The 24,067-nt window shown below is 52.5% G+C and overlaps 1 protein-coding gene across 4 annotated transcripts in view; it reads right to left on the reverse strand.

The window, feature by feature from the left end:
• Positions 1–24,067, reverse strand: part of NUDCD3 (NudC domain containing 3) — a 63,119-nt gene that overhangs the window by 16,122 nt on the left and 22,930 nt on the right. For all 4 annotated transcript variants that reach the window (XR_006716125.1, XM_045494158.1, XM_045494159.1 and 1 more), the window contains exon 3: positions 7,639–7,771. Coding sequence is in view for 3 of the 4 variants with exons in the window: in XM_045494158.1 (XP_045350114.1) it covers positions 7,639–7,771 (133 nt within the window). In the remaining variant the exon portion in view is untranslated. The remainder of the gene's footprint in view (positions 1–7,638; positions 7,772–24,067) is intronic.

Raw genomic sequence — 24,067 nt, forward strand, 5'->3', positions numbered from 1 at the left:
TAAATCCAGAGAGACCAAGACCTAGACGCATCCAGATCAAACTGTCAAGAAAGCCAGAGAGAGAATCTTGAAAGCAGGATGTGAAGCCACTCAACACCAGGCATGCTCCTCAGCAGGTGCACCAGCTGGTCCGCCGCCAGAAACCAGGTTAGAAGGTGGTGGGAGGGAGTACTCAAAGGGTGAAGAGAAGTAGTGTCAACCAGGAATTCTACACCCAGCAACACTATCCTGCAAAAATGAAGGAGAAATTAAGACATTCTCAGAGTAAACAAACAAAAATCCTGAGGGAATTCACTTAACAGGCTCATCTTTCCTTGCACAGGCCCTGCAAGAAACACTAGCCATCTTCAAGCTGAAATGAAAGGACACTAAACAGTAATTTGAATCCACATGAACAAATAGTGCTGGTAAAGGGAAATACAGAAGACAGCGTAAGTGTGCCTTTCGTTTGTTAACTCTTCTTCTCTCCTATTTGACTTAAAAGTACTGTACCACAGGGCGCTTGCTGTACTGGGGCGGGGGGGGGGGGGGCAGGTGCTCAGCCAGTTAAGCATCCAACTCTTAATTTCAGCTCAGGTCATGATCTCACATTTTGTGAGATCAAGCCCTGTGTCAGGCTCTGCACTGACAGTGTGAAGGCTGCCTGGGATTCTCTTCCCCCCCCCCACCCCTCCCCTGCTCATACACACGCTTTCTCTCTCAAAATAAAAAAATAAACTTAAAAAAAAAAAGAGCTGCAACACAAAGTAGCAGAGAACAGAAATTACCATATAAAACCCAATTCTGGGGGCGCCTGGGTGGCTCAGTCGGTTGAGCATCTGACTTCGGCTCAGGTCATGATCTCACGGTTCATGAGTTCAAGCCTCGCATAGGGCTCTGTGCTGACAGCTCGGAGCCTGGAGCCTGCTTCCAATTCTGTCTCCTCCACTCTCTGCCCCTTCCCTGGTCATGCTCTGTCTCTATCTCTCAAAAATAAATAAACATTAAAAAAAAATTTTTTAACCCAATTCTGCATACACATTGAAGTCTATATTGACTGTAATCCAGAGAAAACAATAAGACAATAATCCCCAAAATACAGTTTAATAAAAGATAAGGTAATTAAAATACTACACTAGAAAATCTCTAACACAAAAGAAAGCAGTCGTGGAGGAAAAAAGGAACAAAAAATTTCAAAACGTACTACAAAGATCCAATAGCCAAAACTGTGGTAGTGGCATAAAAATAGACATACAGATCATAGGAATAAAATTTAAAATTCAGTAATAAACCCATAAGCTTTATAGTCAGTTGATTTTAAACAAGGATGCCAAGGCAATTCGATGGGGAAAAGAAAAGTCTTTTCAATAAACAGGACGGTGACAGGGATGTCTACATGCAAAAGAATGAAGTCAGAGCACTCCCTCCTGCCTTCTACAAACATGAACTCTAAATGAATCAAAAACCTCTATGTAGGAGCTAAAACCATAAAACTCTCAGAACGAAACAAAAACGTAAATATCCACACCATGGATCAGGCAACAGTTTCTTAGGTGTGCATGCGCAACCAAAAATAAACAGACAATATGGTCTAGACTTTATAAAGATTTTTGTGCTTCAAAAAACATCATCTCTTGGGGCGCCTGGGGGCTCATTCGGTTAAGCGTCTGACTCTTGGTTTTGGCTCAGGTCATAATCTCACAGTTCTTGAGTTCAAGCCCCGCACTGGGCTCCGTGCTGGAAGCGCAGAACCTGCTTGGGATTTCTCTCGCCTCTCTTTCCGCCCCTCCCTGGCTTGCTCTCTCTCTCTCAAAAAATAAACATTTTTTTAAAAATTAAAAAAACAAAAAACCCATCATCTCTTGAGAAAGTAAAAAGACAACTCATGGAGCAAAAGAAAATATCTACAAATTATCTGACAAGGGTATAATATTTATATTTAAAAAGAACTCTTACAATTCAACAATAAAAAGAAAGCAATTTTTAAAAAGGCAAAGACATTGAATAGAAATTTCTCTAAAGAAGACATACAAATAGCTAATAAGCACATGCAAAGATGCTCAACACTATGAGTCATCCGGAAAACACAAACGGAAACCACAACGAGATACCTCCGGGCAGTCATCAGGAGGCAGACAACAGGTGACAACAGGTGTCGGGTATGTGGAACAGGAGCCCGCACACACTTCTGGTGGGTATGTAAAATGTTAAAGCTGGTGCGAGCACTTTGGAATACAGTCTGCAGCCCTTCAGAAAGGGAGCTACCTTTGCTACCGTGTGCACCAGGTACATACCCCTGAGAACTGAGAATGTGTGTCCACGGGCGGGGAGAGAGGGAAAGACAGGGCTGACACACGTGGGTATGCAGTGGGAAGGGCAGAGATGCCTCCTCCCCTCCCTTGCCTAATCCCAAGTGACCAGGCCTGAGATGCCGGGGAAGGACCAGGGAGGCGGTCCCAATGTAGAAACAGAGGTTGAGACCACCCTGGAAAAAAATCTCATGTTCAGGCATGTCCTGTCAAAGGTCAGAGGCCATCACCCCAAGGTGCTGACAAGGACCCTACCAAGGAAGCCCCCATGAGATCAAGAACACCCACAAGGTTGAGAGATGTGTCCCTTACTGAACAATAAATAAAGAAAACATGCGAACGCACTGTGTGGACACATCCAGAGAACACATCCACATTTACTAAGCATGATTAACCTTCCATCCCAACCAGGACCTGCTTTCAAACCCAGAGCACTCCCTCCTCACCAGCACGCCCACCACCCTTATCCATACACAGCGATCTGTAGCAGAGCCTTTCCTTAAAATAACATTTTTAAAAATCAACACTAGTGTCCATTTCCATTCTCAGTTTTAACTAATTCTGTTCAAGTTCTCCCTGTACTTTTTGAACAGGAGCATTTCCGGTGTGTCTCCACCTAATCAAATACAATAATCAACTTCCTAAGTGACAAAATTCATACTGTGTTAGTTAGGCTCCTGGTTGGTAACCAATGAGATAAGGCCCAGATCACCACACAGCAGTGCCTTCCATAAAAGAAAAATCATTTCATTTCTGTAACAGTTGAATGAGAAACCATTAGAATTTAGACGAAACTGCTCAAAAGGGGCGAGAAAATCCAAGTGGATTATAAGGCAGCAAAGGTTCAAAGAAGTTCCATCAAAACACAACCTACTCCTTTCTAATTCCAGATGCCACAAGAAAAGAGACTAATTTGACTACATAAAAATAAATTAAGTTCCCCAAGGAAAAAAATACCAGAAGCCAACTCAAAATGTTAGTAACAAAATGAGGCAATAGGTCTGCAACACACACCACAGACCGGGGGCTGACCTGAGATTATAAAGAGCTCCTAGAAATCATTAGGGCAAAGGGCCTAAGGTCTAACCAGCACACGTAAAAACACGCTTAACCATACTCCCAAGAGGAATACAAATCCACATACACCCAGAAGCTCCCTTTCCACCCATCCAGCTTCTACCACCCCCAAACCTGATGCTGTACCCCTGTGCACAATGACGACGGGAACGTGGATCGGTGCCCACCCCTTCGGGGGCCATCAGCAGTCCTGAAAGGATGCCGCACCCTTTGCACGTGCAACAGCGCCTCCCGGCATGCGTGCTACGTGGCACGCGCATGTGCAGTATGGAACGCACCAGAGGGCGTTCACTGCGTCCCCGTCTCCAACAGCAAGACACTGGCAATGACCGCAGTGCCAGCTACCAGGTGGGGTCAGGAACCACCCGCCCCTGAACATGCCCAGGACGTGGCAGCGCACACTCACACGTGACCCAGAAGCTCACGACATGGTGACTAAGGCCAGGGCGGGGACTGGAGGAGGACAGCTGGACAGGGGCAGGCCTTGTGAAAACGTCACATGTGAGCACCCTACAGCGCACGCCCCTGCATGAAGTGGATAAAAATGATCCTGGGACCACAGCTCTTCCCCACTCCGAGAAGGGAGCTCCGCTGCTCACTCGCTTAGCGCTTGCGGGACAAATCCCACAGGTGGCCCCAACGGCTCAGGGCCAAGCACCACAGCAGGAGCCTCAGTGCCAGTGCCGCGGTGGGAAGTTCCCGTGGCGAAGGCGCAGGACTCATCCTCAGCAAAGACCACGTGTGGTCCCCGGGGAGGAGGGGGGTCATGCATTCCAGCCGGGACTCTGTCTGCACGCTTTCGGCCAAGGGCAATGGCCTAACGGGGCGGGAGCGGCCCGGAGGCTCTCTCGTCTGCACAGGGGGTTGGCCTCAAAACTTCCGGAGCTCCGCTTCCCGGCGGCCAAGTCCTGGCATTCGGTGAGATGCCAGGAGTGACTGGTGCCGGGGGATGCCAGCAGGGGCAGAGGCACCTCCACCCCAGCGCAGACGTCCCCTGCTCCTTGGCACAGCGGGCGAAGGGCGGCTGAGTGCACTCACTCCTGCTCGAGGCGAAAGCCTCTAGAGTTTGGCTCTAGATTCACCAGCAAAAAGGCCACGGGAAAAGGCAGGACCCTGGCCGCCAAGGGCAACGCATGCGCTCTCCTCCGCCTGCTGCACCCGAGCACCAGCGCAGAGGGACAGCGGTCGCTCTGCTGCTGCTGCTGGCGCCAGTCACTGCCGGGCAGGGGGCCCGGGGACCCCTGTGCCCCTTCATGCACTCGCAGTGCCACCGGCACACCCACCACCGTGACTTCACCACTGGACCGCTGTGACCACAGCCACCACCTCCACGACGATTGACAGGTGCCACAGTCAAAACCCTAAAATAAACACTGCTGACAGGTAGCTGTGACAGGCACCTCGGGGAAGGGCTGGAAAGCAGCCAGTCCAGAAAGAAACTGACTACTCCAAGGGAAAAACCCCTGGGACCAGCAAAAGCCAAGACATCCAAAATAAACCTATTGCTAAGTTTTAAGTGAACTGTAGGTAAAACTCTTAGATCACTAAAAAATGTGAGAGGCCACAGAGTTTCACAAGAAGGTTTCAGGGGGCGCCTGGGGGACTCAGTCGGGCTGATCTCAGCTCAGGTCATGATCTCACGATTTGTGAGTTCAAGCGCCCTACGTTGGGCTCTCCAGAGACTGCTTAGGATTCTCTCTCCCCCTCTCTCTACCCCTCCCCTGCTTCGGTATAGGAATAACGGGGAATTTGACGATTGCCAAGAGATTATCTTAAAAGTTCCCACAAGAAAAACACAAGAAAAACAGTGTTACCATGTGAGGTGACAGGTGTTCACCAGACTTACTACACCGATCATTTCACAGCACAGACATATATCAAATAGCCATGCTGCACACCGGAAGCCAGTATGCCTATATTACCTCAATTTCTTTATAAAAAAAAAAAAAAAAAAGCCGTAACATGGACCAAAAATACTCCCGAAGAAGATAAAGAAAACTTGAATCACGTCAGAGATGAAGCCAGGCCGGCAGAAATACAGTCATCAGGTGTCATAAAAATGCCAACACAGAAATCACCTTCTTCCAGCACCGTGCTGGTCTCACAAATGCACCAGCGGCCGACGCACCGCGGGCAGCCACCACTCCCGGGAACTGCCACACCAGTGCCGGCTGTCACTGCCTGCACCCCACAAGGTCAGCCCCAGAGCAGCAATCTTGTCCAAGCCTTGGGGACCATCCCATGCTCAGTCAAGGTCTCAGGAGGGAACGAGCACAATCCAGAACCACCCTTGGTGAAAGTAAGGACAAATCGAGGTCACGACACATGCATCTGACCCCCAGGTGCAACAGCCTGTCCCCTAGGGGGACACGATGAAGGGCACAGAACCCTCAAGACACAGGGCTTGGGGGAGAGTCAGCATGTATGTTTCCTGAGATGGAAAGTACAGCCAGAGACCAGGTGATCTGGGTCTCCAGAGTCAAAGAGAAAATAACCAGTTTCAGGTTAGGCCTGATACAAATTCTCCTGAAGAAAGTTCCAGAAGTTTGTGGAGAAGTAGGAAGATAGGAAGTGGACCAGGAAGCTGGAGCTATCTTCAGCAAAGTTTGTAGTCAGCGCTTTTCTTAACTGACTTACCTGCATACAAGGTAATCCCACCACAACATGACGCCTGCCCCACCGGGCCCCAGAGAATGCTGGGCCAAGTCCCCCCGCACTGGAGCCCCAGAGGACACTGGGAAAAGTCCCCCCTCCCCCGCCACTGGAGCCCCAGAGGACACTGGGCAAGACTCCCCCCCATACTGGAGCCTCAGAAGACACTGGTCCAAGTTCCCACCAACACTGGAGCCCCAGGGTACACTGGGCAAAGTCCCCCCTCCCCTCCACAGGAAGACTGGCCTGCACCTACCAACACGGGAGGGGACATGGTCATCAGAGCGAGATGCTGTGTGGATGACCCCTGGTCATCAGGTCTAACGCAGACCTTGAAGTCCACGTGACAGGGGTCACCGTGCTCTGGTGACATCTCTGCACACAGGTGGGAAGAGGGTGGAGGGAGAAATGAGTGGACTCAGTGCTCCAGCTAGCATGGCCCAAGACCCCTGACCCACAACCACATGGAGCCAAGAAGCCTCGGGGCTCCTGCCTTCCCTTCCGACACTGGTGGGAGTGCAACTTCTGGGGGCTGCCTGGCCCCTGCCAGTGTCCTGTGCACGGTTGGGCCCGTTCCAGGTGCAGCCTGGGCAGTCTAGGGTCAGCACCTCAGGACAGGGGCCCCAGAGGGACTAGCTCACCGCCCAGCCTGGTTTTCTTCACACACAGCCAAGCCAGCCGAAGCTGGTGCCGCTTCACACGGCAGTCATTTCCAGAAAATGTAGGAGCTAGTCATGTATAAGCTCTACTTTGCATGTTCCGGAACCTTCTCTTTGAAAGAAGCCAGCGGCACTGCTCTTTGAAAAGCTTCAGAGCTTTTCAGAGCTTCAGAGGCAGCGCACCTGCGCTGACCGTAGTCATTCACACAAGTTCCCAGAGCACTCGGTGATCCCAGGCACAAGTGAGGGGCACCTGTGTCACTTGGGGGGGGGGGTGGCGAGGAACTGCTTGGCCCCGCCATCTCGCCTACGAAACACGGAAGGCACTGCTTACCGCGCAGGCTGAAGAGTTGTGAAGACAGAAGCAAGAATACAGCTTCTCTGGCAAACAGCACTCAGGGGACAACCTCACAAATTACATGGGGTTTTTCCTTTAAAGTGAGGCCTCCCTACGTGCACGACTACTGAGTAAACATCTCTCTCTCTCCCCATCAAAGGTTACATTTCTACTCCTGCTCTCAAGTAGAGACACCAGCTAAGGCTGTGAGCGCCCCTGCTCAGGCCGACGCCCCCCCTCCCCCGCCCCCCACCCCGTGACCACCCAGTGCTCCAGACAGCACAGGCCCAGGAACCATGGGCCACTGCACAACCTGGGGATCTCCGCCCTGCCTCTCCAGGCGCCTGCTCCATCCGTGAAATGGGCGTGACGTGGATCACCCTGCCTCCCTTGTCAGGCTTTTTGTGGGGACGCCACACAATGAACCACGGGAGGGGGAGGACACTGGAGCTCAACACCCAGCAGCAGGTGCACCCCAGCAGCACAGCAGGGCTGGCAGTCACGTCTGCGGCTGAAGGACAGTGGAGACCACAGGACAGGCCAGTCGGCTCCAGCGCAGCCCACACCAGACAGCCGCGGCCACAGAGAAAGCTGCGTGGAGGAGCTGGAGGGGCCCCAAGGTTACCTGCCTGCCCTTCACCACGTGCTTGGGCACCGGCACCTTGAGCTCCAGGTCAGTGTAGTCCTGCGACCAGGTGTAGTTCTCACGCACGGCGCCATTGTAGCTGTCGGGGTTTCTCTGGAACTGTTCCTGCCTCCTGGGGAAGAAGGACAGGTGAGATAGCACCACGCCCCAGCCACGCCCCACCTCCAGCTCCCAAGGGGCTCCCTCTCTGAGGCAGGGTGACTTCCTTCCTGGTCCTCCTCCTCAGGCCTCCCGGGGAACCCAGGGACAAAGGGACATGCTGCAGAGAAGTCCACGAATGCAGCACGCCGGGGACGGGGTATGTGGCCGCGGTCAATGGCACAGCGTAGCCTGCGGCCTTTGTGGACCCCAGAATGCTGCTCAGTCCCTCAAGCGAAGGGCCTCGGTAATACGGCCCCGGGCTCCTGCTCCCCCAGAAACTGTCCAACAACTTCCGCCCGCAGCTTCCACGCAAACCCAAACGCGGCCCCGCTTTCTCCTGAGACCTGAGTGGTGTGCTGGAGCTGCCTGAAAAACCCGCTGGCCACACCCCACTGTCCCTGTAGGGCCAACCCAGCACGGGTGCACACGGGCCTGGCCAAGCGCCTTGGCTGACATTACAAATAAAACAGGAGAAGAGATTTGCTGTTAAACTTAACAGTGCTAACAATAGCATAAACACCACATAGAAACGTTTGGACTCTCAAGCTTACTACGTGAGTTTTAGATCTAAATTAAGGACAGAAGCCTAATTGTGGACAAGGCGACACCATTGAGTGAGGCCGTCCCAACAACAGGTGCAGTTCGCCCACCTTCTCCAGCCCTCAGGGAGCCCGGCACCCACACGTGGAGGGAGAGGCCCGGGGACGAGGCTGCACTCATGGGGAGACACAGAAGCGAGCACACGTTCATCTGTGCAGATGAAGACGCACAGAAAAGGGTCGGAACACGAGCACCCCCGCAGCCCCCCATCTCTGGTCAGGTGGTGGTTCACAAGTAACGTGTGTACCTCCTGTGGGTCTGCCTCGTACACCTTATATGTGAGGCTGGCATCCATCATCGCCCAGCTCTCGCAGCTGATAACTGGCTGCTATCGGGGGTTGAAGCGTGACCCCAAAAATTCTATGGTGTCCTACCCTCCAGCCCTCAGAATGTGCCTTATTTAAAAGTTTAAATGAGGGGGCGCCTGGGCAGCTCAGCTGGTTAAGCGTCTTTACTTCAGCTCAGGTCATGATCTCACGGTTCGTGGGTTCAAGCCCCACGTCAGCTCTGTGCTAATAGGTCAGAGCCTGGCACCTGCTTCAGATTCTGTGTCTCCCTCTCTCTCTGCCCCTCCCTCTCTCATGCTCTGTGTCTTTCTCAAAAATAAATAAAACATTAAAAATAATAAAAATTAAAAACAAAGTTAAATGAGGTCACTGGGAGGCCCTGGTCCCATCTGGGTCCTTCACAAGGGGAGACCAGGACACGAAATACATGCAAAGGGAAGGTGGTGTGAGGACGGCCGGGCAGCTGCAGGCCAGGGGCTAGTGGCTGTCCACATCCCCAGAAACTGACAGAGGCACAGAGGACCCCACCCAGAGTCTGGAAGGGAGCTCGGGAGAGAGCCCCAGGGAGCAGGGCAGAAGAGGCGGGAAAGGTCAAGACCGGGCAGGCTTGACACGGATGCCAGGACACACAAGTCTGCAGAGGCCGCTGGGCTACATGAGGAAAGTGTGCGGCTTTGAGTATGGCGTGGGTCCATTTACTAAGAGACACTCATGGGCGTGTGGGTAAAAGCAAGCGCCAAAGTGTTAAGTCTCCGTGGTGTCTCGGGTGGGAGACGAACAGGAAGTTTGGCTTTCTTCTGTTCCTTTAACCATTAACTTCCTTGCAACACAGACATCCTATCCAGAGAAAAAAGGCTCTTCTTCAGGACTCCTGGACAGGAGGCGGCGATCCAGCCTGTGGCCCCAGGACCAGGCGGCCATCGGCCTGCAACCTGACACCCAGACACCTGCACCGGGCCTGCAAGCACCCGATGCAGCTCCAGAGCCCTGGCGTGACGGCCATGCTGGAGTGTGCAGTGAGCACCCGAGGGCCTGGCCAGGATGGGGGTGGGGGGTGTCGTCCTCCCCGCACAGCCTGCCACACGGCCTAACGGAGTGTGTGCGTTAACTATTCGAAACCATCCAAGTTATGGAAACTCAGAAATAAAATACACACAAAACAGAGGCCAACATGGTCTGGCACTTGGCAGAAATCCAGAGACAAATCTCGGGACCCCTCACAGAGGAGGGACAGCCACATCCCACGACACAGGGCTGAGCCTTCAGCCACGGCCAGAGTTGCTCCTGCTCGGGGGTGCCCTGCACCCCAGAGCTGTGGGCTCACAGAGGGGCTCTGCTCACACAGCACCACAGAGCCCGGCACCCTGCTGCGTGCTTTTTTTAACACTTGGAATCCACATTCTCTTTAAATAAAGTGGATTATTTGCAGTCAACGATGTGTAAAAATAAGCCTCCTGTCATGTGCAGGTGCTCTGGGCCCCCTTGCCCCGTCATCCCTGACTGGCCGTAGCCACACCCCTGCAGCTGCAGATGTAGCTGCAGAGGGGAGGGGAAAGGAGGGGAGGGGAGGAGCGTGAGTCAGCACGCAGGCCTCCCTGCAGTGTGGGCATCCCAGGAGCCCACGGCCGGCCACGTGAAAGGAGCTGCCAGGCCGGGCTCCTGTGCCACAGCCAGCACCCCCTCCCCAGGGTGGGAGCTCTGCTCAGGTCACTCCCGCCCCTCCATACCCCTGCGCGGGCAGAAACCAATGCCCCTCCAGCAGTGGCCAGCGTGACAAGTGGTAGGCGAAGGAGTCGCGGCCTCTACAGGCACTTGAGCAGGAGCTAGCACCGTAGGGCATGGTTTCTAACTGGGGGCACGGGGGCCACCCTCGGGCCCCTTCCAAGGTTCCAGGAGTGGGGGTGGCTCCCCAGAGTGTGCCCATGGGAGGGACCAGGGCCTGTGCATGTGTGTGGCATGAGCGTGTGGAGTGTGGCACGTCTAAGGCAGTTTACCCTCTCCCCTCGTGGGACACCTCCGTCCCTGCCACAACCTCCACCCCCTCAATGCTCCCACCACCTCCGTCCCTCCCACAACCTCCCTCACTGACCCCACTGCCTCCAGGACCTGGGCAGGGGACACAGCAGGTGGAGGCACAGGGACTCTCCTGTGGGCTCCTGCACTCCCGAGCTGGGTGAGGGGAACCCACCCTGGAGGCCAATGCCCTGCTTCGGGAGCCTGCAAGCAGGTTCATGGGCCCCATCTCAGCACCAAGACGTGACGGCCATGTTCCCCACACACCTTGGACAGGAAGGGTTGGACCGCACAGTCTGTGCACAGTGACCCACACAAAGGGCACCAGGCAGGCCCAGCGTGCTCACAGCCTCCTGCCACCTCTTCCAGGCTCCTTGAGTAGCAGAAGCCCACGACCTCGGGTCCCACACTCCAGGTGCCTGACACCCCGTCCTGCCCGGGGCCACTGTCCCCCTCACACTTGGTCGCCACCCTCTTCAGCGCACTCCCACCTGGAAAGAAAGTTTGGCTCAGGACAGAGGCTTGTCACCATCCTGCCCCAACAAGGGGCCTAAAATCCATCCCGTTCCAGCGTACGGCAGGCAGAGGAGCAGAGAACATTCTCACCAGAACCAAGTCCAGAATGCTAGAAACTACAACAAAGTTCCATGTCTCTTTACAAGTAAACAGCAACAGTTAAAGAGGAAAGCGGAAGAGTTCTAAATCAGAAGGCTCGGCAGACCTGCTGGAACGCTGGTCCAGAAAAACCAGCCATAAGAAGACAGAGACACTCAGGAAAACATGAACACAGACTGGGCACTGAAATTCACGACAATCACATTAAGCTTAAGTGTTCGTTTTACTGACTTATGCACGGTGAAGTTTTGTGATTTCTGGGTGTGTCCTGTCATGTCTGGGGGCAGGGAGACGAGACAGGAGTCGAGAATGCCACATAAGGAAGTGGAGGGAAGCTTCGAGGGCATGGATGGTGCCACTCTCTCCTTTCGTGGAATCTTTATAACCTAAGGGTCGGTCTGAACACCCAGCGGGGGACCTGCTGGCCCGGGACCACCCCACACCTGCGGCGTGCCCAGGCAGGGGTCCTGCCCCCCGAATACACAAGAGAGGAGTCTCGTGGCTTCCCGTGTGCTCGTGCTTACTGGCCACACGAGCTCCTTCTGAGCCACTTGCACCACAGCCTCTGTCGGTGCTCCCTGGCCGCAGAAGTGCTCTTCACGTGCTGGAAAGACTGTCGGTTCTGCAGCTCCCACGTGCCGCCTCTTACTTTCCTCCCGGCGTCCCACTAACCCAAGGCCCATCTCGGGACACACTTGCCGCCCCCCACCCCCCACCCGGCTTCCATCCCTGTGCCCTGAGGCCATCAGTCCACGTCCTACCTCGCTCCCCTGCGTTCTTGCTTCTGCTCCTGACCAGTCGTAGCAGAAGCCTGCGGGACAACAGTGTGCCGCCATGGGGACACCCAGGGCACCGATGCCCCCGGCCTGTAGCTCCCGCTCGCTCTGCCCCCAGGAGACTCTCCACCACCGCCATCAGCGTTTGATACAAAATTCTTGTCACAAAATATATTTTGATAATCTGCCTTTAACATTTTAATTATGTAGCACAATTAAAAATACCAGATGATTCACCTGAAATACCTGAAGCCCCTCATAATACGCCCATGAATAATTTGATAGGTTTTAATGCAAACTGCTTGGAAGGTCAGCCCGCAGAAACACCATCCACATTTACTACATGCTGTTTTCATTAACCGGCAGTGCAGGTTTCTTACAGCAAGACTTCCTCTTAAATCACGTCATTTAAAAAAAAAATTTTTTTTAATGTTTATTTATATTTTGCTGGAGAGAGATACAGAGCACAAGCAGGGGAGGGGCAGAGAGAGAGGGAGACACAAAATCCGAAGCAGGCTCCAGGCTCTGAGCTGTCACCACAGAGCCCGACGCGGAGCTCGAACTCATGAACCGTGAGATCATGACCTGAGCCGAAGTTGAATGCTTAACCGACTGAACCACCCAAATGTCCCTCACGTTAATTATTTTGACAAGAGAAAGAACATTCCAAATATTTTCCAAGTACGTGAATACATAGTACACATTTTCCAACAAAAATGAGGTAACCTGCACACACATGACAAGTGGAGAAGGCTGAATTCTTAGTCTTAACTCCATTTTCTTCTCCTCCTCATCCAAAATCAAGTCATGACCAGCTTTTTTACTACCTCTGCTCTCAACAGACTCCCCAGCTGAGCAGTAATCCCACCCAAGAAAACTGCACCAGACCTCCAACACCCACCTACAGCAGGGACAGGAGGGCCAACGGCCCAAACATCCACCAAGGCATGCAGAGAGCCCTTGGTGGCAGGAGGCGGGGCCAGGGGTACCATGGAAACCCCGGAGTGGCTTCCCCAGGGAGCAGGGTTTACAGGGTCAGGACCCCACCCCACCCTCACTCTGCAAGACCCACTTCTTACGGGGCCACCCCTCTGCCCCCCATGGCCCGCTTCGGGTACGCCAAGGTCGGGGGAGGGGGGGGGGGGCAGCAGGTATCAGTCTCATTAAAAGTAAACAAGAAAACGCGGCAGAAGGACACTGGGAGGCCCAGAAGCGGAGTGAAAGCAAAAACGTCAGGGTGGATGGGCGAGGCTCAGACACACACAGCCCACCCTCTGCTCATCCTGGCGCCCAGGAGGGGCAGCCCATCCCATACTGGTGAACGCTGGGACACCCAGGATGGGTGGCCCGAGCAGGGGCAGCGCACACAGGGCGGGGTGGGAAGGGAGACCAGGCCAGCTCATGGGGTCCGCGGGAGCACAGAAGGCCAGGGACACACCAGTAGGTGGCCCTGCAGCCAGCAAGTCTACGGACCTGTTTGTCATCACCTCCCATCACCGCACACCCCTTCCCTACCCGTAGAAGGAGCAGTCCCACCTAGTGTGCCCGCTGCTGCAGGAATGCTCAGGTCCCCATCACACGACGCATGTGGCCCCATCCTTCTGCCTGGACCTCACACCCGCTTCCTGCCAGCCCTGCACTGCACCTGCACATCGCAGCCCATGTGCCCCTCGGCCAGCCCCCCACCCTTCCCAAGATGCTACCAGCAGCAGCACCACAGGAGGGCTCCGGACAGGTGACATCAGCACACCAGGCCCAGGGAGCTGAGCACCTGGCATCAAGAGGGGGGACGTGCCGGCCCGATCCCACTGCCTCCGCCCTCTCCCAGCAGCCATGTCACCCGGTCCCTGTCTGCACGGGGACCATGACCCAGGAAGAGCGATGTGAGCCGCTGCAGGAACGGACTATTAGGAAACGCGGACGCCGGGCACCCCCTTCCCCGTCTGTGAAAAAAGGAGCACACACAAGCGGAAGCATCCAGACAAGGACACACTGCTCACAGCAGTTCAGAAGGAAGGACAGCCGCCAGCACCGTTCTCTAACACAAATGATAAACGACAGGATTCCCTTACATGAACATCTTCTCCGCACTAATGCGTGTTCACAAACAGCGTGCTCGGCGGAGGGGAGATTCCTTCATGCAAAAGCCCCAAGAGTCCATTTTCTTGCAATAAGCCGTGGTTTTAAATTTGCCTGGATTTGCTCTCATCTCAAACACAACAGGTGTTCTCAAGACAGATGTATGAGAAATTTCATGCAGAAACCTTCCTACCTCCAAATATAGAAACAAGACCCATCCAAGAATAGGAAAGGTTTTAACTCAGGCTTTAAAATTTAAAAATTAAGTCAGGAATTCTCAGGTCAAACTCTGTTATCCCAAAGTAAAAACAAAGTTTTAGGAACTCTTTTCTGAATTGAAAAACAAACTTACAAAGCAACCAATTTACACCACAGAAGCTCCAAGGCTCCGTAAGGAGCGGAAAGGTGGGGTCAGTACTGGCAGGGGCGAGGAGTGTGTCCAGGAAGAGGCGGCCGTCCCAGCCACACGACCCAGGGTTTCTTCCACATGGCACTGGAGGTACAGACGCACCCACACATGTCTCCGTCCTCCTGTGTGCATCCGCCCGCCCGTAAGATGACCCTGCAGCTGTGAAACGAGAGCAGCAGCTACATTCCCACTCAGAAAACACACACTGTGGGACGGAGGCATGACCACAAAGAAAAAGCCAACCCAACACAAGGACCAGCAGCTACAGTGGAGGGAATCATGCACGAGTTTCCCAGGGGAAAAAACAAAACAAAACCAGGGGCACCTGGGTGCTTCAGTCAGTTAAGCTCCAACTTCGGCTCAGGTCATGATCTCACAGTACGTGGGTTCGAGCCCCGCGTCAGGCTCTGTGCGGACAGCTCAGAGCCTGGAGCCACTTCGGGTTCTGTGTCTCCCTCTCTCTCTCTGCCCCTCTACCACTCACGCTCTGTCTCTCTCAGTCTCTCAATAGTAAGTGTTAAAAAAGAAAAAAAAAAACAAACTAAAATGACAGAATACAAAAGAAAGCAGCTGGGGCACTGGAGCTGGCAATACAGTTCCTGAAAAACAGAAAAACTAAATGAAGATAAAGAAAATAAAGGGGAGGGGCGCCTGGATGGCTCAGTCGGTTAAGCTTCCGACTTTGGCTCAGGTCACGATCTCATGGTCCGTGAGTTCGAGCCCCGCGTCGGGCTCTGTGCTGACAGCTCAGAGCCTGGAGCCTGTTTCAGATTCTGTGTCTCCCTCTCTCTGACCCTCCCCCCCATTCATGCTTTGTCTCTCTCTCTGTCTCAAAAATAAATAAACGTTAAAAAAAATATTTAAAAATAAAATAAAAAATAAAAAATAAATAAAAAAAGAAAATAAAGAGGAAAGGAAAAGCAGAAAGGATTTAAGGAGTGTCAGTGGAGACGCGGGACATGCCCCACAGGCTGACAGGCGCCCGGGGTCTGACCCAGAGCTGCACCTACATGCTCCGGGGCCCACCGGGAGCAAGAGTCCAAGTGACGGCCAAGTCCCTGGGAGGTCACCACCACCCCGATACCCCAAAGACACAGTCACCTCACACACGCGAAGCTCCGACGGCCTGCGTGATTCCCAGGAGGCTTCTTTCATTGTGCACTGGAGCCCCACTGGGTGATGGGCAGACCGCCCACCTGTCAAACTAAAAGTCCCTTATCCCCAGATGCCCTTAATCCCAGGAAATCAGTAAGGTGGTGAGATGTCAACAGCCTCCTGTCATGGTCGCTTCCGCTGAAGGTGCTGGAGGATGTTCTTGAATGAGACATGGGAAGAGCGAGGGCCCCAGCTCCCATCACACTTAACTGGAGTTTGGGCACTGTCCCCACGACTAGGGAACAGACAAGGGGCCGCTGTGACCACTTCCATCCAGTACTTTGCTGGAGGTACCAGGCAGGGTGACTGGGCAAGAAAATAAACAAGTAAAACACTTAGATTGGAAGGAAAAAGTAAAACTCTATTTGCAGATAATATGGCCTTGCATAAATACATTAAATCCTTAAAAGCCTACTAAATACTTTCAGGCACCTGGGTGGCTCAGTCGGTTAAGCATTGACTTCGGCTCTGGTCATGATCCCGCAGTTCATGAGTTCAAGCCCCACATCAGGCTCTGTGCTGACAGCTCAGAGCCTGGAGCCTGCTTCAGACTCTGTCTCCCTCTCTCTGCCCCTCCCCTGTTCATGCTCTTGCTCTCTCTCAAAAATAAACATTAAAAAAAATTGTTTTTAAAAGAGCCTACTACAGTTGATGAGTTAAGCAAAGTTACAGCTTACAAAACCAATATGTAAAAATTAATTGCATTTTTATACAGTAGCAATGAACAATCTAAGAAGAAAACAATTCCAGGGGCACCTGAATGGTTCAGTTGGTTGAGCGTCCAATTCCTAATCTCAAGGTCATGAGTTCAAGCCCCAAGTCAGGTACAGAGATTACTTAAATAAATAAAATTTAGAAAAAGAATAAAATGCTTAGGAATAAATTTAACAGCAAAAACACCTCACAAAAAAATTAATCTCCAAAAACAGCAAAACATGGTGAAAAGAAATGAAGATAAACTGAACTAAAACAGAAAGGCCTCATAAGTTCACGGACTAGAAAATTTAAATACTGGTAAGCGGTAACTCCCCGAACTCATCTACAGCCAGTGCGTAAATGAGTACCTGTCAATACCCCCCAACAGGCTTCTGTGCAGAAACTGACAAGCTGACCCTAAAATCTATATGGAAATGCAAGGGCAGAATAGCCAAAACAATCCTAAAAAAGGAAAACCAACAGCAAGACTCACACTTCCTAACCTCAAAGCTTATAGCAAGCCACGACAGCGTGGTACCCGCATGAGGTCAGACATGATGGAGAGGCAACAGAATAGAACTGAAGGCCCAAACACGCACTCTCAAGTTCACAGCCAACTGCTTCTCAACAGGGAAACCAAGTCCGTTTGTGATGCTGGGACAAGTGGATACCCACATGCAAAACACTGAGGTTGAACCACAACCTCAGACACACAGAAACGAACTCAGAAGGGTCAGAGATTGCAAGAGCTAAAATTATAAAACTCTTAGAAGAAAATACAAAAGTAAATCACTGTGATCTTGGGGTAGGCAATGGTTTCTTAAATACGATACCACAAGCATATGCAACTAAAGAAAAACTAGATAAATCAGACCTCATCAAAATTAAAAACTTCTGTGCATCAAAGATCGTTGTCAAGAAAGAGAAATGAGAACCCACAGAATGGGAGAAAATACTGACAAATCATTTATCTGAGAAGGGCCTAGTGTCTGGTATATATAAAGAACTCTTCCATCTAACAGTAAAATGATAACCCAATTAAAAATGAGTGAATGGCCTGAATAGGCATTTCTCCAAAGATGATACACAGTCAATAAGCACATGCAAAACATGTGCAACATTTTTAGTCACTGGAAAATGCAAATCTAAACCATCAAGACAAAAAAGACAGATAATCACTGCATAAGCATCGGCAAGGCTGCAGAGAAACGGGAACCCCCTCACGGTACTGGTATGCAAGGCTGGAGTGGCTGTGGAAAACTCTGATGGTTCCTCAAAAGGTCAAACGCAGAGCTACTGTACGATTCTGCAATCCACCCCCAGGTATATGCTGAAGAGAAACAAAAGCGTGCGTCCACACAGAAACATGTACACAGATATTCACAGCACCACTATTCATAACAGACAACCCAAGTGTCCGTTAACTGATGACCTAGTAAACAAAGTGTAGTCCATCCGTACAACGAGGTTTTGACCAACAAAAGGAATGAGGCCCTGATACTTGCTACAAATACAGATGAACCTGGAAGACACTATGTTGAGTGAAAGAAGCCAGACACCAAGGCCACAGACTGCCTGATTCCAAGTACACAAAATGCCAGAACTGACAAAACTATGGAGACAGAAAGTAAGCTGGTGGTTGCCTGGGGACGGGAGGTTAGGGAGGAAATGGGGAGGGGAGTTCTTTTTGGGGTAAGAACGATGGCTGGAATGAGGCCGTGTGATGGCTGGGCAGCCTTACAGATACACTAAACACTGAACTGTACCCAACAGTAAGTACTTTTACAGTATGTGGATGATTATGTCCCCATTTCTAAAAACCTGTGTGAGGATATTCTCTGTGGTGTGTAACATTAGCTACAGAATTAGGAAAATTTATTTTTATGCATACGTACTCACAACTCTCCTGTTACAACAGCCAAGTAGTTTTTAATATTAAAATGATCTAGGGCACCTGGGTGGCTCATTGGTTAAGCGTCCGACTTCAGCTCAGGTCATGATCTCACAGTTTGTGGCTTCAAGCCTCACGTTGGGCTCTGTGCTGACAGCTCGGAGCCTGAAGCTTGTTTCAGATTATGTGTCTCCCTCTCTCTCTGCCCCTACCCACTCACGCTGTCTCTCTCTCTCTCTCTCAAAAATAAACAAACATTAAAAAATTTATTTTATATGTAAATTATTTTATAATTTTTAATATATAGCAAATATAATTTTTTAATTGGACATCTAACAAGATACTAATAATGATGAAACCAGAGAAATTTTCTGTTTTCCAAATTTTCTAAAACCTGTCTTTATTATTACTTTTATAATTAACCACTTTCCTAACAAGCTGTAACACATAGTGGGAAAGATACCATTCCTAAACTCAGCACAAACAATAAATATCTGGGTATTAACTGAACTCAGGACACACGAAATCTGTACCTAATTCTGCAGGGCAACTGTCAGTAACTGAATATAAGGGGAAAGGAGGGAAATGGGAGCCACAAACAATGCAACGATACACCAGCTTTCAGTAGCAGAGTTAATAAGACTAAGCCAGTGACAGTCTTCAGGTTAACACGCAGTTTCACTGGGATACCAACTGAAGAGCTCAAGGTTATAAAACAGAAGTCGGTCACAGTGGTGTTAATTTTAAAGGAATCAAACAATATTAGAGAACAGTCTGGAGTCCTTCTGTAGATGACAGAAGGGTACATCCACCCCACAATGTGAAGGGAGGCAAAAATTGCTACATTGTAGCACAAAGGAAATCACCCAAGACAAGACACTGTTTGGGAAAATCCTCCCCAGGTGCATCCTGTGGACCAACCGGAAAAAGGAAAGTGGTGCGTAAGAAGACATGCTAAGTTTTATTTGTAAAACTGGCCCGAAGGGCAGTAGCCAGATTCCAGGCCCTGGAGTACTGAACAGAAGCAAACATTGAGGGCAAGTCACTGTGCAGGACAGGTCAGCTCTCTCCCAACGGACGCAGGACAAAGTGTAAGGAGCCACCACACGTGCATGGGTGCCGTCTCAAGCCACGTGCTGTCCACCCCCGCCCCCCGGCCCGCCCAGAGCCCGTCTGCAAAGAGCAGACCACGACCACAGGCCTTTTTCAAGAACTGGCAGTGCGGGTGATACCACTACCACCTAAGCCACACTGGCCAAGACAAAAGCCTGCCACCAGAAGAAAACACCTCTGAGCACTGTGGCCTGGTGACTCCTGTCCCGCACCAAGGACACGGGAGAAGAGACTAGAAGTGCACTGAGAAAATAAAGGCGAGACAGAGTCGATGCTCCAACTTTGGGAGGAAAAGGCCTGGGTACAAGAGAACCACAGCTCGCGACACCACACAGAGCACAGCACGCTCCGGGGAAGGTCACCGCTGCTCAGGCATGGCCACCACACCTCCCATGAAGCCCACGGGGAGGGCCTCCCGTTTGCTCTGTTGGAAGAGCGCGGTCTCCTCCGAGCCCATGTGAAGTGCTCCGTCACTCTTTCCCTCGGCTGCACCTGCTCCTTCTGGACCCCCACCCACCCACCCCACGTGGCTCCCCAGGGCCTCCCCAGCCCACCTTCAGTGGAAGGAAGTGGGAAGGAAGAGTGTTGGATGGCCCGCGGTCCAGACTGAGGCTGTCTGTCTGTGCCACCTCGAGGTGAGCCCTTCCTACATCTCCCGCTACCCCCCTGCCCCCGGTGCCCGGAACGGAAGGACACAGGGAAGCCCGGGAACCAAGCCCAGACAGAGGGATGTGGCAGTTGCTGGGGGCCACGAGGAAGCTGCCCAGCGGTGCAATGAGCAGGTGACGATGGGGCTTCCACAACCAACAGCCTGGTGCTCAGACCCAACCGCCAAGCAGGTGGTGTCCCAGGGAGGTACTCAGCACCGTGGACCAAGAATACGAGCAGCATGGGGGCAAAGGCAGAGTTCTCCCACAGCCCTGAGCCACGGGTCTGCATGGACACACAGGGGAGAGGAAGACACAGAGACACGTGTCTTACCTCTGCCTCCTTGAGGACGTATAAAGTGACTTCATCAAACAGCCAGACCCATTCTGCTTACAAACACCACATTCCGTGAACTGCTGTGAAATTTCGCACGAAAAGCTTACCATCCAGGCTCTGGACTGCGTCCTCAGCACCCTCAGCATGCCCGCTATGGAAGTGCCTGCACGCTGTGTCTCGGGGGACATTTCTAAGTAGGAATTCACCAGTGGACCTACCGCCTTCACTCCCCATGGAGCACAGGACCCTGAAGCAGGTTGCTCCCCACGCGCGTCCCAGCCGACGGGCGCTGCCAAGCGCCGGGGGCCTGGAGGGAGCAGGCGATTCTAGGGCCCCGGGCGCTGTCCTCCGCCCCACACCCCCCACGCACACCCCAGACACCAGTAGGCAGAAGCCTGTGTACAGATAATCTCAGCGTAGACAGAAACCCTAACATTTCTCACGCAGCTCACCACAGTGTGACTTTTGCAGGCACACATCTGCATGCAAATGTGTTCAATTCTGGGCTCTGCGAAAAGTCTCCCGCCCTCCAGAAACTCACACAGGTGTAGCACTGCTCTGGTGACTGCGCAGGGGCCCGACCTCAAGGTGGGAAGGGCAGTGCTCCAAACTATTCCTTATAAAAAAGGAGCACTGGGCGGGCAGGCCTAAGAGGGTAGTTTACAAGGAAACCTTGTGTTCACATCCTAAACAGACACTAAGCCGCCTGCAGGAGAACCACCCCTGGAGATAAACACACAGGTGTCCACGGCAAAACAAGACCTAAGGAAGGACGCTGCCGTGGGGTCTACACCACCAGCTCTTCCCTGCGGACAGAGCCATCTGCCAGCCGGCACTCCGAGCGCACAGGAGCAGTGTCCGCAGGGCTCAGAAGATGCAGCGGCTCAGGGAAGGATGGGTACCATTCACACTGCTTCACGGCCTCTGGGCTGAAGACCTCGGACCAGCCAGCAGGACCCTCCACTCATGCAGCAGAGACGTGCACTGGTACAAGGGCTGGTCCGTGGGCACACAGCCCAACCCAGATGGACAGGGGAGCGCGGTGGCCCAGCCAGCCTCAGGGAGGTCCACACAATTCCTAACAAGTGTGCCAGGCCAACAGCAATATGGGGCTCACACACACACGCACACAGCACACACACACACACAGCACACACACACAGATGCACATACAAAGAGACACACACAGCACACAGACACGCACAGATATGCACACAGCACACACACAGAGAACCACACAGCACCCAGACACGCACAGATACACACACAGCACACAGACACAGAGACACACAAAACACAGCACACACACAGCGCAGACACAGCACACACACACACACACACACACACACAGCACACAGACACACAGTGCACGTGCACACACAGACACACACACACAGCACGTACACACACAAACAGCACACACAGCACACAGATCACAGGCACACACACACACACACACAGAGCACACGGATTGCAGGCATGAACAGAAAAGTGACACCACACCAGGTCACTTTCACAGAATCATAAAATAAAGCACAAAATGGAAAAATGGGTGAAATCCTTCATAACCTCAGTGTAGGGAAACCTTTCTAACTCAAAACCCAGACACAAAAGAAAATAAAGGTAGGATGAATTTTATAGCATTTTAAATGTTAAACACCTTTGCTTGGAGAAAAAACTATCACAAGCAGTATCAGACAAATAAAAACAAATTAGGGGCACCTGGGTGGCTCAGTTAAGTGTCTGACTTCGGCTCAGGTCACGATCTCACAGTTTGTGAGTTCGAGCCCTGTGTCGGACTCTGTGCTGACAACTCGGAGCCTGGAACCTGCTTCAGATTCTGTGTCTCCTCCTCTCTCTGCTCCTCCCATGCTCATGTCTCTCTCTCTCTCATGCTCTGTCTCTCTCTCAAAAATAAATAAATAAATGAATAGTTTAAAAATTTTAAATAGGGGCGCCTGGGTGGCTCAGTCGGTTGAGCGTCTGGCTTCAGCTCAGGTCATGATCTCACACTCCGTGAGTTCGAGCCCCGTGTCGGGCTCTGTGCTGACAGCTCGGAGCCTGAAGCCTGCTTCAGATTCTGTGTCTCCCTCTCTTTCTCTGCCTCTCCCCTGCTCATGCTCTGTCTCTGTCTCAAAAATAAATAAAAACATTTAAAAAAAATTTTTAAATAAAAACAGACAAACCGGAGAAAAATACATCACAGATGAAGATCGAATTTCCCCAGTATGTACGGAGAGCTCTTAAAAACTGAAGTACAAGATAAGGAGGTCCCACAGAAAATGGACGGAAGACATAAGGAGCACTCTCAGAAAGAGATACCAGGGCCCTTCGATGCACAGAAACACAACACCTCATGTGCGAGAGAACTAAACACTCGAACCTCATGTGCCCCTCTCGGGCCAGTACAACTTGGACAGTGTAGTGCGCTCCCCTGGCAGCGTGGTCCCCTGGTGGGGACAGACTGCCACACACGCGTGTGCACAGCCATCCACACAGGGGGCTGGGGGGCCCATCTACCAGAACGGGGTGCACAAATGTAGCACCTGGGGGGCAGTGGGAAAAATGGGGGGCCTGGGGAAGCTTCCAGTCATTTCTCATTGAGGAACATCTTGTTCCAGGTGGTCATCTGTGGCAGTGCTTGGCCTGTACAAATGCCATCGGCCGGGACTTCACAACCACACCCGCAGATGCGTGTGGCGCAGCAGGCTGGCTCAGGGGGCCTGTCTCCCTGGACCCCTCCCAGGTAGCTCACAGTTAGTCAGGAAACCTGACAGACACGGGGCTCAACCCCATTGTCACAGCTGCAAAACACTGAGGACAGTCCCCACGACGCAGAGTGTGGCGGAGAGCAGACACATGGCTCACTTAGGGAAGGGCTGCCGCGGGGACCCTGCCAAGTGGATGGGCAGAGGCAGCGTCAGGGTCCCCCTCCTCTAGGGAGGAAACAGCCAGCACAGGCCAGGCAGGGTGATACTCTCAGTGCCTGACAACCTGAGAACATGGCCTGGACCCTGGCCTGCAGGCCTCACGCCTCAAGCTTAAGTGACACTCACGCACAAGAATGTGCACAGCCCATGTGCAAGAGGACAATGGAACGAGAGCAAGGGCACGGGAGGGGCTGCCTTGGAGGAGAGGAAGGAGCCCCCACTGCACAAGGCAGGTCCAGGGAAGTCCCCACAGAGACTGCCCAACAGAGGAGGGACAGCAGGGGACACTGCCCAGGAAGGCCTGAGCTCAGAGAGTGGAGAGGGTGTGCAAAGAAGGCAGAGTGTGAGGGGCAGAGCAGGCAGGAAACCTAAGAGGTGAGGGCCTGCGGGTTCACAGACATGTTTGCACGTGTGCACACGTGTGTATGGGGCAGCCAGTTTATACACTCAAGGGAACGAGCAGGTGACAGTGGGAGAAAGGCTCCAAGCCCAGCTCCGGAGCAGGGGGCATGAGGCCCAGCTGGGAGGACAGACGCCTGGTGTCGGGGGCTCCGCTGACACAGAACCACAGCCGGCACAGATCCCCCCCCACCCCAGGTCACCCCAGAGACACGAGACAGCACCGCCACAGAAAGGAGACAGCATTCACAGCACTCCCGGGAACCTGGAACGCATGGCCATGGTTCCCTGAACCCTGAGAAGAGCCGGCTTCCCGGAAA

The sequence above is a fragment of the Leopardus geoffroyi genome, chromosome A2 (assembly GCF_018350155.1).
Source record: "Leopardus geoffroyi isolate Oge1 chromosome A2, O.geoffroyi_Oge1_pat1.0, whole genome shotgun sequence".
Taxonomy (NCBI): Eukaryota; Metazoa; Chordata; class Mammalia; order Carnivora; family Felidae; genus Leopardus; species Leopardus geoffroyi.